This window comes from Ruditapes philippinarum, unplaced genomic scaffold (assembly GCF_026571515.1).
Source record: "Ruditapes philippinarum isolate M1 unplaced genomic scaffold, ASM2657151v2 ctg3538_1_1_1_1, whole genome shotgun sequence".
Lineage (NCBI taxonomy): Eukaryota > Metazoa > Mollusca > Bivalvia > Venerida > Veneridae > Ruditapes > Ruditapes philippinarum.
In genome coordinates, this window is record NW_026861070.1 from 82,105 (window position 1) to 96,194 (window position 14,090).

At 33.7% G+C, this 14,090-nt stretch overlaps 1 protein-coding gene across 1 annotated transcript; it reads right to left on the reverse strand.

The window, feature by feature from the left end:
* Positions 1-2,629: 2,629 nt before the first annotated feature.
* Positions 2,630-3,541, reverse strand: LOC132714414 (putative nuclease HARBI1). Its single transcript, XM_060697303.1, has 2 exons — positions 3,382-3,541; positions 2,630-3,081 (listed from the first exon to the last, which is right to left on the reverse strand). Exons 1-2 carry the CDS (start codon positions 3,539-3,541, stop codon positions 2,630-2,632), a joined length of 612 nt encoding a protein of 203 aa, XP_060553286.1.
* Between the last annotated feature and the right edge of the window lie 10,549 nt (positions 3,542-14,090).

Sequence of the window (14,090 nt, forward strand, 5' to 3'; positions counted from 1 at the left end):
ATAGTTACCGTACGAGGAATAGGTCTGCATAGTATTTACAGACCCGGGTGGCGATTTGAAGACCGAGAGAGCGTAGCGATCGAGGTTTTTAAAAGGCCACCGGGTCTGTAAATACTTATGCAGACCTATTTTCCGAGTGCGGTAAACTATCTGGGACCACATGCTCGATTTGTTTTTCTATTCAACACGAGAACACATGTATTTATTAATATTGCTCACACGAGAACACATTACTCATTATCTACAATAACGCCTACACAAGAGAGCAGCGCAGAGGAGAGAGCAGGAGGGCAAAAAGATACCATCCGCTAGCCTCTTGTAATTCATCCTCGTTCACAATCAGGCTGTGTATTTGAATAACTCGTGAATTTTCGAGCTGAGAGAGAGCAGAGCGCGAGCACGATAAACTTAGTTTGGTTTTAACCCGTTTTTAACCCTAGGGCATATTGTTTTTGCAGTTTCTCACTTAAATAAAACTGATTTTAGTTGTTTAGAAGCGGAAACTAAGAAGGTTTAGCAAACGAACCAAAACTGCCATCCAGGTGAAGTTTTGATGCGGTTTAGGGTGTCCGAACATACATGCACTTTCCTGGAAAAATGGCGGCAGCCAAACATGAAGGAATGTTGGACCAAATTCAAAATCGAAAAAAAAAAAAAATTAATTGACAATGAGCATAATTTTTTAAACATTTTTAAGCGGAACAGTAATGTTAGCTTATTAGTATGCAAAGTTTTGTATGACACAGCTTATATATTGCTTTATAAGTATAACTTTGTGATGTTGCATTTATAATCTAGAAGTATAGACGAAACGTACTCGAAGTCTCTAACGTACCCAGCATTAAAAAAAGTCAAAGTAGAGTTCTACTTAACATATATATCACAAAATATTCTCTTTCTATATTTTAGTTTTAAATATTTAAAAAGTAGCTATATATGTGATGAAATTAAGTATTCTTTAATAATTTACTTCTCACTCTCAGTCCTGTAATAAATTACGTTGAATTATTATTTTCTAAGGATTGAAGTCCCAAAATGTGTAAGTAAAGGCTATTATTTAGAAATCATATTTTGATGTAAGGTATTAAAGATGGTGATTGAATTAAGCTTAAAGGTGAAGGTAACCAACCGGCCACAGACACCCCTAAAATACTTTGTGATATGTACTGTAATATTTAAGTGGCAATGCAATACGTATCACAATTACTGTCATCCTTGGAAGTCAATTCCTAACCTATATATGTCAGTGTTAGAAAAAGAGTAATAAATTATTAATAACCATTTAATGACATTTTTTTTTAAATGACAAGTTGTATGTCAACTAGGGTCTTACTGGGCTCCTTGCCATTGGTTCTTGTTGCTGGGTCATATGGGGGTTGCGTTCATTGAACGCCGCCTTTCCTTGTTGATCTTGTTTATCATATTTTACTACCTCACACGCAGCCTAAATTGTAATGAAAGATGACAAATATATCATAATAGGAATATTCATCGCATTATTTAATCTAACAAGTCACAATTAGTATATGTTTGACATTTCCATTTCCTGGAGTGCTTTTCTGTATAAACAATAGTGCACATATAACGAAGGTGCATTGCAAGGTAAAAAAACATATTGCTTCACCTTGTATGGCCATTGGCATTTTGTTTGTGATGCATACATTAGTTGAATAGTGGATTGCGATGCATGGATGAATCCTTATACCTCTACAATTAATCTGTTAATCAATTTTAAGGTGGTGTGAAATAACTACAGACACTGAAAATGCCAGATAATTAAAGCGATGCTTTTGTTATAGCGTATTATCTAGGAAACAGTCGGTTAAAAATAGTGTGATTTTTCGATGGTCAGGGTCAAAAGCACTGACACCTTTGCTTGTGTTAACATGCTGGTCTGTCACACTTACCAGCCGTTGACCTGCGAGGCCTAAAATATATTTTAATACATATTTCCTCTAATATCCTTATTAAATTACTATTGCAGATAAATTTACTTATATTTTCAGAATCATGGCAATTGGGCCGTTATGTACAGTCGTGCCTAAACAGTTTCATTGGTATTTGTCGCCAGCTACATTAAAATCATACTTGGCTTGTAATGAAACCTACGGCAATGAACTTAGAAATCTGTAGAGCCTGCTGACATTCCCGTCATAGTAAAGAACTACAGTGAAGTAGTGTATGATGGTGTTTTTTAGACATGTTTAGTTACGACATGTGAGTTATTTCTCAGATGTGAGAAGGTGGAAATTAATATTGTTCTAGGTTTTTTCACAACTGATCATATTTTCATTAGAGATTCTTTATTTTACTTTTAAGACTTGTAGGAAAAAGTGTACAGTGTACAAGATTAATTAAGAAAATTTCTTTTCTGTTACATGTGTTGTTATGTTTATAACATTCAGTTAAATAAAAGAGAAACACAGCTTATGAATGTTTTCTTTTTAATTTTGACTAAATCAGTTATGTATTATCTTATCTGTAAATAATACTGCCACTTGGTATACACCATAATGCATGTACTGTTCAAAGTTACAAAAGGTCGGCAATGGCTTTTTGTTTCACGTCAGCTGACGCACATGTTTTACAAATGTCCATAAAATTGTTGACCTCTTCGTTGTCCTCGGCGCTATCCTGTATGAAATCCAGGTTGATGAAGACAACAACAACTTAGTACAACATGCACAATAGCTTTGATGTCTGTCAGATCCACAAATTTCAGTCTGCGAAAACGTCCTTTAAGAGCTCCAAAAGCTATTTCTATGCAGACTCTTGTTGAACTATGTTTGTAATTGTACCTTTTCTGGATTTCATTGAGGTTTCCAAAGTCCTTAAAAGGTACCATTAACCAGTTGGATAGTGGATAGGCTGAATCTCCAAGTAGATGTGTGTTGATGGGAAACATGTAGATTTCTTCACTTTCAGCTGCTGAAGCACTCTTGAATAACGGGGAATTTCTAAGGACTCGTGCATCGTGCACTGACCCAGGCCACCCGCAATATACATCTAAAAACTTAGGGTTACAGTCGCAAACTGCTTGAAGTATCAAGGAAGGGTAACCTTTTCTGTTAATATAGTTTTCTGGGAATTATGTTGGGGTGCGGATAGGGATATGACTTCCATCAATCGCTCCAATGACACCTGGAAAACCATTGATTTCCTGGAATCCATCTACAGTTCTATCAGCTGTCCGTTTCTCTGGCCATTTCACTAAATCTGGTAGCAAGTGTTTACAAATTTTCTCTGAAATTTCATGAATGCATTTGTGAACAGAATACTCGCATACCCCAAATATATCTGCCAAAGCTTGATACGTCTGTTGTGTTGATATATACTTGACATATATTAGCAGTTTCTTTTCAACGCATATTTCCCCTTTACCTATGTATGGAATCATTTGTTCTACTAACGAGTCGAATGTTTCCCTACTGATTCGGAATCTGTCCTTAAAATCATCAACACTATAATATGGCAATACTCCCTCCACATAGTTCTGGATTCGTTTTTTTCTTTCTCTAAATGTTGTGGTGGCAACAGCCATGCTACAAACTGTGTTCCTGGTTATTTTTTGTAGCAAAAGAATATTGTCATCGTATTCAGAACACATTAATTCTTCTAAAATTAGATATCTGGATACATTGTCAACCATTTTTACTTGATAAACCCACAGTTTGGTGATTAAAACTAAACAGGTTTCAGGTTGATCCTAATAACACTAAACTGCAAACCTATAACATGAACTGGTTTATCGGCAACAAATGCGCTCAAATGTACTTGTTGAGTTGAGTCACAGAAAACAAGTACAAATGTTGCTGCAATGCAGCAATTGAGAAGCTCCGCGCAAAAAAAATGCGCTCATTACAGATACCTTACCAAATTATTCCTACGCACAGGTCATGTTATATTCAGATTATGCACTGTCCATCATTAAAAAATGAAAGATATTTAATATAAAAAAAATGCTTTCACTGATGCCTACCTGGTAAGGAAAGGAATTCCATTGAATACAAACAAGACTTACAAGACTTGTAAATGTTATGTGACATGACTGTACTATGTTCTGTTTTTGTGTCACTACTGTAGTCAGTAACATAAGATGATAAAAATATCAAAGTCTGTTTTTTTGGCCGGGTTGCACTGGTGCAAACCCGGGTTATAGTACGGTGAATGTAGGGCGGCGGGCGGGCGGTGGGCGGTCAGGGAAAAACTTTCGTAACAGTTTTCTCAGCAACTACTTATTACAGCCCCTTTGTATTTTTCATACAGCATTGACACTTGGTCCCATACCGTGGGATTCGATTTCAGGCCTGTCGCCTATCCACTTCCTGTTTATCGACTTAGTTAAATGTTCAACATAAATGGTAATATTCAACATTAAAGGTCAATGGTAGGAAATTTTCGTAACAGTTTTCTCAGCAACTACTTATTACAGCCTCTTGATATTTGGTATACAGCATCAACACATAGTCCCATACCGTGGGATTTGATTTCAGGTCCGTTGCTCATCCACTTCCTGTTTGCCAACTTAGTTAAATTTTCAACATTAATGGTCAATGGTAGGAAATTTTCGTAACAGTTTTCTCAGCAAGTACTTATCACAGCCTCTTGATATTTGGTATTAAGCATTGACACGTGGTCTCATACTGTGGGATTCGATTTCAAGTCTGTCGCTCATCCACTTCCTGTTTGCCAACTTAGTTAAATTTTCAACATTAATGGTCAATGGTAGGAAATTTTCGTAACAGTTTTCTCAGCAACTACTCATCACAGCCTCTTGATATTTGGCACAGGGTAGCATACGGTGGGATTAGATTTCAAGTCTGTCACTCATCCTTTTCCTGTTTATCAACTTAGTTAAATTTCCGACATTAATGGACAATGGTGGGAGGAAATTTTTGTAACAGTTTTCTCAGCAACTACTTATCACAACTTCTTGATATTTGGCATACAGCGTTGACCCATGGTCCCATACTGTGGGATTCGATTTCAGGTCTGTCGCTAATCCTTCCTTTTTACCGACTTAGTTAAATTTTTGACATTAATGGTCAAAGGTTAACATTTTTTGTAACATCACAGCCTCATGATATTTGGTATACAAATGCAACGCGGCCTTTTCTGTCTTTGACCAATTTTTTTTCTTTAATGAGCAAGCACTTTGTCATGTTTATTTTTAGCAAAGAAGCAGATTTATTTTGCATATCTCTACAAGTAAACAGTAATTTTATTGTAAAATGTAAATGTATAATTGGCCAGGTTGCACTGGCGCAAACCCGGGTTATAGTATGGTGAATGTTGGGCGGCGGGCGGGCGGGCGGGGAAAAACTTTTCGTAACAGTTTTATCAGCAACTACTTATCACAGCCTCTTGATATTTGGCATACACCATTAACATGTGGTCCCATAATGTGGGATTCGATTTCAGGTCTGTCGCTCATCCACTTCCTGTTTGCCGACTTAGTTAAAACATTACACTTCATGTTCAAAATGCAGATCAAAGTTTCTGTTGTTATCAATGATGCTATCTATCTATAGCCTATGCTTAATGAGGGTCCATCCACTCGTAAGGCCACAAAATGCAGGTTTCGCTGTCGAGTACGGACCCTCGGACATGTCACCAATCATACCCTTAATGAGTGAATTTTGAAGTACAAAGTGGTATGCTGTATCATTGACGCTAATGAAATGTAACCTTATATACTAAAGTTTAATTTTTCAAAACAACCAGTATATCAACATGTTATTATTAAACATTTAATTTCATAAATATAAATTAAGAATTATTATCAAAAGCAAAATTATTAAAGTTTTATGCCTGAAATCTTCTTTATATTGACACATTCAATAACTAATAGTATACTTGATATGCTGTGTGTAAATGTAATTCACAATGTAACAAATTATAATTTCATGTACTACTAAAAAAGGGAAATAACAAATGTATAACCTAAGTGTCAAAAATCAGAACATTTAAAGCTATTTATAGCTTTCGAATTCATGTACAGCAGAACTGCTTTCCTGTTCTCATTCATTAATATGACATGTTGCGAATCACCAAAGGGGAAACCAATATAGAAATCGAAAGGAGTTCTTGAATGCGGATTTATTTTTAGCTGTAAATCGAAAGGATTAAATGATCAAATCCGGGCCCATGGACAAAAAAATAGTAAACACAAATAGCTCCGCGCCTGTTGGCGCGGGGCAATGAAAACAGAACTTGTCGGTAGGGAAAGGTAAGATCATTATTTTGATATATGAATACATAACATATTAAATAATATAAACAAATACTGAGGAAGATAAAAAAATGTTTTCTAATCATAAAAACGGAACACTTTATCTTTATATATAATAAATTTCATGGTAAATAGATGATCAGACTATTTCTTATAAAATTAAAATATACTATTTTTTCAAAGGAAAGTAAAAGACGGGGTTCTATGAATAAATATTAGTAATACATGTTGTTACACCGTTATGTAAGTTGGGTTTTGTTGGTTTTTTTTATGATGGCTGATTTTAAATGTTCTTAGAATTTCATCCATGTTTGGAAGAATTTTCTTTCCGTGTATTCATCCGTTATAAGACCACATGTAAGTACGCGGTCTAGAATGGAAGCGCAAGTCGTATTCTTGGTACTGGTATACAAAATCCAAATTGTAATGTAAAAATAACTGGGAAAAAAATTAGAAAAACGGTCTTATACTTAAGATGAACTATACTCTCACTGAAAGCAATATTTTGGGAAACAGAAGTTGACTTTGATTCGATATGCACCAATAATATAATCGTCGTATATATCCCATAATGCAGAATTGTTAAAATAATGCAGGATTGTGCAATTGTGGAAATAAATACCGAAAACTAGTATCTTATGAAGCTATATAGTTCGGCAAATGTGTTAGGTATACCGAAAAGCAAACTTTAAAGAAAGTCTTAATGTGCGTTGTTATACTCATTAATATCGGCGAAACACAAAACTTCAACGCCAAAACAGTAGCCGGTTCGTTTTTCTCACAAACAATCTGGAATATAAGTTATGAGGGTCCTAACAGCCGTATGCGCTAATTTATTTCAATTAATCTTTAAAATATATATCGACTCTTTTTCCTACTCAAAGTAGTCATTACCCCCCCCCCCCCTCCCCCACAATTCAGCGTTCTTTTACGGTGAATATTGTGTACGTAATGCACGAGTTTCTCGACTTCACATATTTTCTATTGCATAGAGAACAATAGAACAATAACCGGTCGGTATCTATTTGCAGACCTGTTAACCGGGCGGTAAGTGATTTACTAGACCGCTTTTAACAAAGGAGCCGGTAGGTAATTAGGTATACCCATACATGTATATAATGTTAGTCCTATTTAATTATTTAGTTCTCATCAATGGTCAGATGTGACCTGATAGGGTAATTATTATAATAAAACTTATTTGTATGCATATGTTCATGGACAGTTCACCATTTTTATGTGTAAAAAATGTAATATTACGCTTAAGCCGGTGCTAGAGGCGTGGACAGTCGCTTGCAGTATCCAGTACCGTCCATGAATATGCTCAATCAAATCGAGCCTGCAACATTTTAAATTTTGCCGTTTTTTGGGCTCCTTAGAAATTTTGATTTTTCTCTTTTAGACTGATCAGCATATTCACATTACATAAATAAATTGGGACAGTTTAATAGTTTCGATTGATTATGAAATAAGCTCGATTCTAGTGTAATCGTCTCGTTTTGTATTATTCATTATTTTGACTTGAATAACTTCAGTGATGTTATATTTTTTTTTGGTCCATCAAGAGCATTGATTGTAGCACTTTTAAGTGTTAAAATACTGCTCCAGCAAGTGTTATAGGGCGTGAGGGATGTTGCACGTTTTGACTGTACCTCATGTACAGGCTCAAACAAACCGAGTCTGTAATTTTCGTGTTCTTTTGTTGTTTTGTTTTTTTGGGGTGTGGGGGTGAAAACCGTTGCACAAGTTGAGCTTTTTAAGCGCTTGTGCCATAAACAAATATTGTTATAAATACGTTATTTGAAAATACGTATAAAACATCACCAACTCCTGTACAAGCTATACTTGGAAACCGAATTAAGATAGCAGAATGACCTTGGTCTAAAGTCTTACAAGCTTAAAAACAATAACAGGGGTTGAAACCACCTCAACTGCTGGATCTCAGAGATGCATAGACTTCAATTGATCGAACTTATTTAGTCGCCTCTTACGATCACACACGGATAAACGGTGGCTGCAATTCTTTTGCATCAACTTTTAAAGGCTCTGTCACAAGGGGTCATAATATCAAGTGGTGAATGTTTGTTTTATTGCTATCTAACGGTTTAAACTTCTAATACACATCTTGGTTGATAAAAACATAATTATTCCATATAACAGTGTCCTTTTAACCTTGATTATACTGCTCTATTCAGTAAAACAGGTAAACGAACGTTCAAATATGCGCTTGAACTGTTTGTCATATTTTTATTATTGATCACAATAATTTGCCATTTTAATAGCTTCTTTGAAGTTGAAATTGAAATTAGGTATGAACTCCTGCCTTGCCAACATGAAAGACGATTCATATTTAACGATTAATGTGTTAATAAGTTAATATGTGAATGAATATATTATGGCTATTAATTTAAAGGATAGGTTATTGTTAGCATTTAAATAGAGTCATAAATTAACGATATACCTTTGTAGAGTAATCACTGATATGGTATTGGTAAGGAACATGGATTCAAGTAAAACATTAACACGTTAGGTGTCGCAAAATAATATAGGATTGTGCCTACAAAACATTTTACTTTTGCAGTTAACCATTTTGATGGATGCGTCAAGTATCTGTTATACTCTTGGTGTCATTAGCTAGTGAAAGTAGCAGTAACTGAACATTGTACATGTATTTAGCATTTCACTGTAAATACAGAACACAAGAAGTGATATATATATAGTCGTTTAACTGTTTCTCATTCGTATGCACATTTATTAAGAAAGCTAGATTTTAAGATTATCAGTATGTTACACAGGAAAAAACTATGGGGTAAAAACCACCTCACCTGCTGGAGGTAACAGATGCAAAGACTCCAGTTATTCGCCTGTTACGATCGCGCAGGGTTAATCAGTTGTTGCAATTCCGGCGCCATGTGACCTAAGCCGTAAAACCACCCAATTTGGATGAAGAACCAGTATATCCTGTTAGCTGTCATTTTACTTATCATGTAGAAAAGATAGGATATTGGTATTCTGTTTGTTTTGTTAGTACTTTGATTGATTAATGTATGTGATTTATTATGAAGCAGAAATATTTCCCTAGTGTGACAATTACTAGTCTATCACTCAAGAAAGAAAGGCAATAAGAGAAGCTTGATAAGTAACATGGGATACTATGTTATTTTATATTAATCAGAGATAATGTGTCTGCGATGTACCATCGCGGGTGAAACTATAATTGTTTCTAACTTACAAGAACAATATCATTAATAAAAACATGACAGACAAGATTGGCGTGGATGGTAACTTTAACTTTCCATTACCGTCCATAAACAGGCTCAATCAAATCAAGCCTGAAACACTTTCAATTTTGTCGTTTTCGGCGTTTTTCAGTGATGACCGATTTTCATCATTCTGTTAAATTCTTGAAATAATATAGACAAATCAGACTGATGAATTTGATTTCATATATATTTTTCTTTATAAAGCAATTTAAGTCGTCAAAACTTGTTTTAGCGTTTTATTTTCAGTGATTTAAAGATTGACAACAGATTACTGAAAACAAGGCTAATCACTCACGGTTCCGGCATATTTAGGGTCAATGTAAATAATATCTGTGTTAAAATGAGTAGTTCTTATACATATCAAGTATAAAAGACGGGATATATATATACAGAAATGTTTGGATTTGTAACTGCAAATGTTTTAAGACAATTAAATATAAATAGACAAGAAAATATTGAAATTCTTCAAAATATATTTAAACATTAAGCAGTAAGCAGTTTCAGATTTGATAAAGTGAAAAAAATGTTGGTAATTGCTAGTTATTGACTACGATCTCGCGTAAGACAGATTTTAACAACGCAAACAAGACATATTTCTAACTGTACATTTCTTTGTTCTGTTAAATATGTCCAAGTAAAAATGTTTTTAGAGAAATATCTAGTATATAAAGTGTTGTTTTAAACTGATATTGCTTATAAACTATCTCTTTAATACATGGCTTTTAGAAAGGCATGCAGTGTGTTTATCATATATTTATTTCTTTGTTGCGAGCATAATTACTAACATTCGTTATCTTTTGCATTCGCAATTATTTGATGTTAAATTTGATAAAAGAGATATAAAAGAGAAATATAAATCTCGTTAGAAGTTTGGATCATGAAAGAAGTATTTAATGACTTGTGACTGAAAGGGTAATAATCTAAAAATAATACGTCGGTTCCATTAAAAGGTTGAACTAATTTCTGTGTAAAGCAAGGCATTAAAATATTATTCATTTGGTACAGCAGTTAAATCAGTTTACATGGTTCATAACGTGGAATGGTATCAGAGCACGTATGAACAAATATTAATATTTTCACATCAAATATGTTTGGATAGATTTAATACGATATTGTAATGTTATGAAACGACGTTAAATAGTCATGGCAACAAATCAGAAAAGATGAAAGATTGTTCATATATTTTAGTTGTTTCGAATTCAATTGTAACTAAAAGACCAGCGTGTCAACAGCTCGTCTGGTAATAGCAACGAATATCTTCACACGAGGTTAGCCAACATCATCTTTCCTGTTTTGGTGCCATACGACCAAGATTGTGTTAATGCGCCGTAAAACCAAACCAATTAAACAAACATTTATATGAATTAGTGAAGAAAAAGTAAATAACACCTTAAGATATTGCTTGTTTCATGTGGACACCTTTCATAGTTTTATTCATTATATTCAATAAACAATTTGAAGATTACAGTAAAAAAGAGTATAACTCAAAACATTTAGTTTACAGAGCAATGTCCCTTGTATAACAACTGTGACTTTTTATGACAAATAATTACTAGCATTTGAATATTTATTTTGATATCTTTCATTATTTTAAGATCATTTTAATTGATAGGCAATTTTAATTTACACATCAATTTTGAATTTATTTTAGAACTTGTTATTTGTACAAAATTAAATTTCACCTGACTAGAATGACGTCCTTAAATTATAATTGACATTTATATACACATACCATAATATTATTGCATGATAACAAAATAGGAACACCATTGACTGTTTATATATATAAAAACATGCATGTGGTATCTTAATTACAGTGTACGTTTCATACTGAAATACATTTTGCACATTTAATTAAATCATGTATTCAAAGTTTCATGTTGAACCCCATAACATGTTTCAACAGTGGGCTATATTGAAGCTTTTGCACGACAACGGCGAAAACCACGACGCAACAATTTTTAAAGCTTGAATGTTCTTCAAAACAGACGAGTTGAAACGATAAATAAATTCGCAAATGTCTAAGAATGTTATCATTGCACCTTTTTCAGATGACATTGACATGACAAAATAGACGAGTTTATATTATATTATATATGTATTCTTAAAGTTTTGGGTACCTTTTTTGTTTAGATTGTTTGTCATCTTTGCAACAGCTTATGCTTTGTGAAGAGGAATTTGGTGATAACCATTTGTCAATTTTACAAGTTAAACATTTCAAACATTTGTAGTTAAGCTTTGTAACACACCTAGTCTATTTGAAAACCAAAGAAGTCCGATATTTATTTTTCGTTCTGGACATTTCTTTGATAAAAAAAAAACTCCAGGGGCCGTATTCATAAAGAATCTTAAGTTTTAAGGGAACAATTTCCTTATCTTGAAGAAAACTCCCAAAGGTAAAATTTCCCCTTAACTTTGAAGTCAAAAATCCCTTAAGTGAATTCCTTAGGCAAGAAATTCCTTAACTTAAATTTAATCCTAAGGCAAAAATTTCGTTCAATAGCAGTTTTTCTATTTGTAATTACCGACTGGAGAGCACTGATTGTGCTAAAAATAGTAACAAAAACAAGATGGCTGACCTAGAGCAGGAAATGCGCTACGTTTCAGACCTTTCATGGATATTTGTTGTATTTAATGGAATTATTCGGACAATCACCATAGGACGATGGCAGAGGAAAACGATTGTGGGTTTAACACTAGTGTCATGGTTTGAGACTGACGTTTTTAAACAATATCAGTTTCATTCGCATGTCGTTCTTATTTACCTAACTCGCTTCGAAATTTTCTGAAATTACAAAGTGAAAGAAGGGTAAGTGTTTACTATTTTACTGATAAATTAGGCCGATATGATTAAACATACGTAATAGCATCTTTATGAAAGAACCATTGTTTCACTCTTAATTGATTTTGTGACGATACATTTGACTATTTTGTCCTTAAAATATAAACCTGGAAGTGTACTTTCAAATGGTTCATCATTTTACAGTAAGAGCTTTGTTGTTATATGAATTTTGGCCTACTTTCACTTTGGACAGACTTTGTGAAAACAAACATGGCTGACAAAGCGGAATCACCTTAAAGTTCCTTTTATCTGAGTGTAAGCTAAAGAAATACATATCAACGTACATCTACTTACCAAAAGTTTTTAGCAAATTAAGTCCTGAATCCAGGTGAATGATTTGTACATCTTTTTCTCGAGTGTACAGTATATTTGTCAATTGGAGGTTTTTTAACATTTTTGAAACCTCATCAAGAGTGTATTGAATATAAATCTTCAATTTTCTTCCATATTCTCTTATTATAACTTGATTGCATTCATTATAATGTTGACTTTTGTAGATGTCAAACCGCATCCGAAATATCAGTCCGAGCACTATTATACTTATAGCTCTCCGATTTATCGCAGGTTCCCAACATCATGTAAGGATTGGGCTATCCAGGAAACACACTGTTTCTTTTTTAAGACAATAAAAAGTCAGTTCTGCATTCGTAAAATACGTTCTTCATACAATAAAGCATTCATTTAAAATGTTAAAATATTCAGAAAATTGCCTCCACTGGAACGGAAATTTCCGGTTAGCTGCTTTGTTTGGCTAATATACGAACGAATTATTTTCATCGGATATTATTATGATTAAATCTCCGTCGATTCCAAAATGGATAGTAGCTGGATTTGTTATTTGAGTAAGCGAATGAACAAATCGTCTGCTAATCGGCCATTTTTTCTCTTCATTTTTATCCCTTAACTTTTTTCCTTAAAAGTTAAGGGAGCATATTGGCTACCTTAATATTTAAGGAAAAAATCGGCCAAAATTAAGGAATTTTTGTCCTAAGGAGTTTTATGAATAGCAACTAAGGAAATTCTTAAAAAGTAAGGGAAATCTTACGTTTTTTAAGGGAAATCTTAGAATCTAAGGGAAATTTTTCCCTTAGGAGCTTTATGAATACGGCCCCAGAACACTATGAATGGAGAAATTTGACAAATCTATTGTATAAACTGCCGTTATACATAGCAACAAAACAGAAGCATATTGTTATCTTGTGTGTTTATATCGAATAACTTTGATTGATAAGTGTTTATGATTTATAACAAAAAAGTTTGAAATATTTCCCTAGTGTAGGCAATTATTGGAATCACTCGTGAAAGAAAGGTAATAAAGGAAGCCAGATACTTTGCAAGAAATAATATTTGATTGGCAAAAAATCAGTGGGCTAGACACCGATAATGTGTCTGAAATATGAAAAGACACTATATGATTAAAATCTATTTGTCAGGCAATTTGTTTAAAATACCAGGCACATTTATGGAATAAGAGTTACAGTCTTCCAGACCCCATAACATCGACTTCAGTAAATTGAAACAATCGAAATAAAATTAGTTCAGATGTGTTCTTGGATCATGGAATCTTCAATGTGACACTTTCGTGACATCACTTATCTGATCCTATATGCCACTGGCATACGTTTATGCAAGTACAAGAGCCTGTGTCCGGGCTCTAATTTAATTGCACAAATGTTAACTACAGAGCAAATAACAGGTCATGCAGGACCATATTTTTATTGCGTTAATTAAACATAAGGTTGTACATCTTGTTATT

Excerpts from the sequence above, each read along its gene's own strand:
- LOC132714414 (XM_060697303.1), bottom strand. The coding sequence starts at position 3,541 with ATGGCTGTTGCCACCACAACATTTAGAGAAAGAAAAAAACGAATCCAG. Across the intron at positions 3,082-3,381 it reads ACAAATGATTCCATACATAG|AAAACTATATTAACAGAAAA; the intron begins GTAAAGGGGAAA and ends CATAATTCCCAG.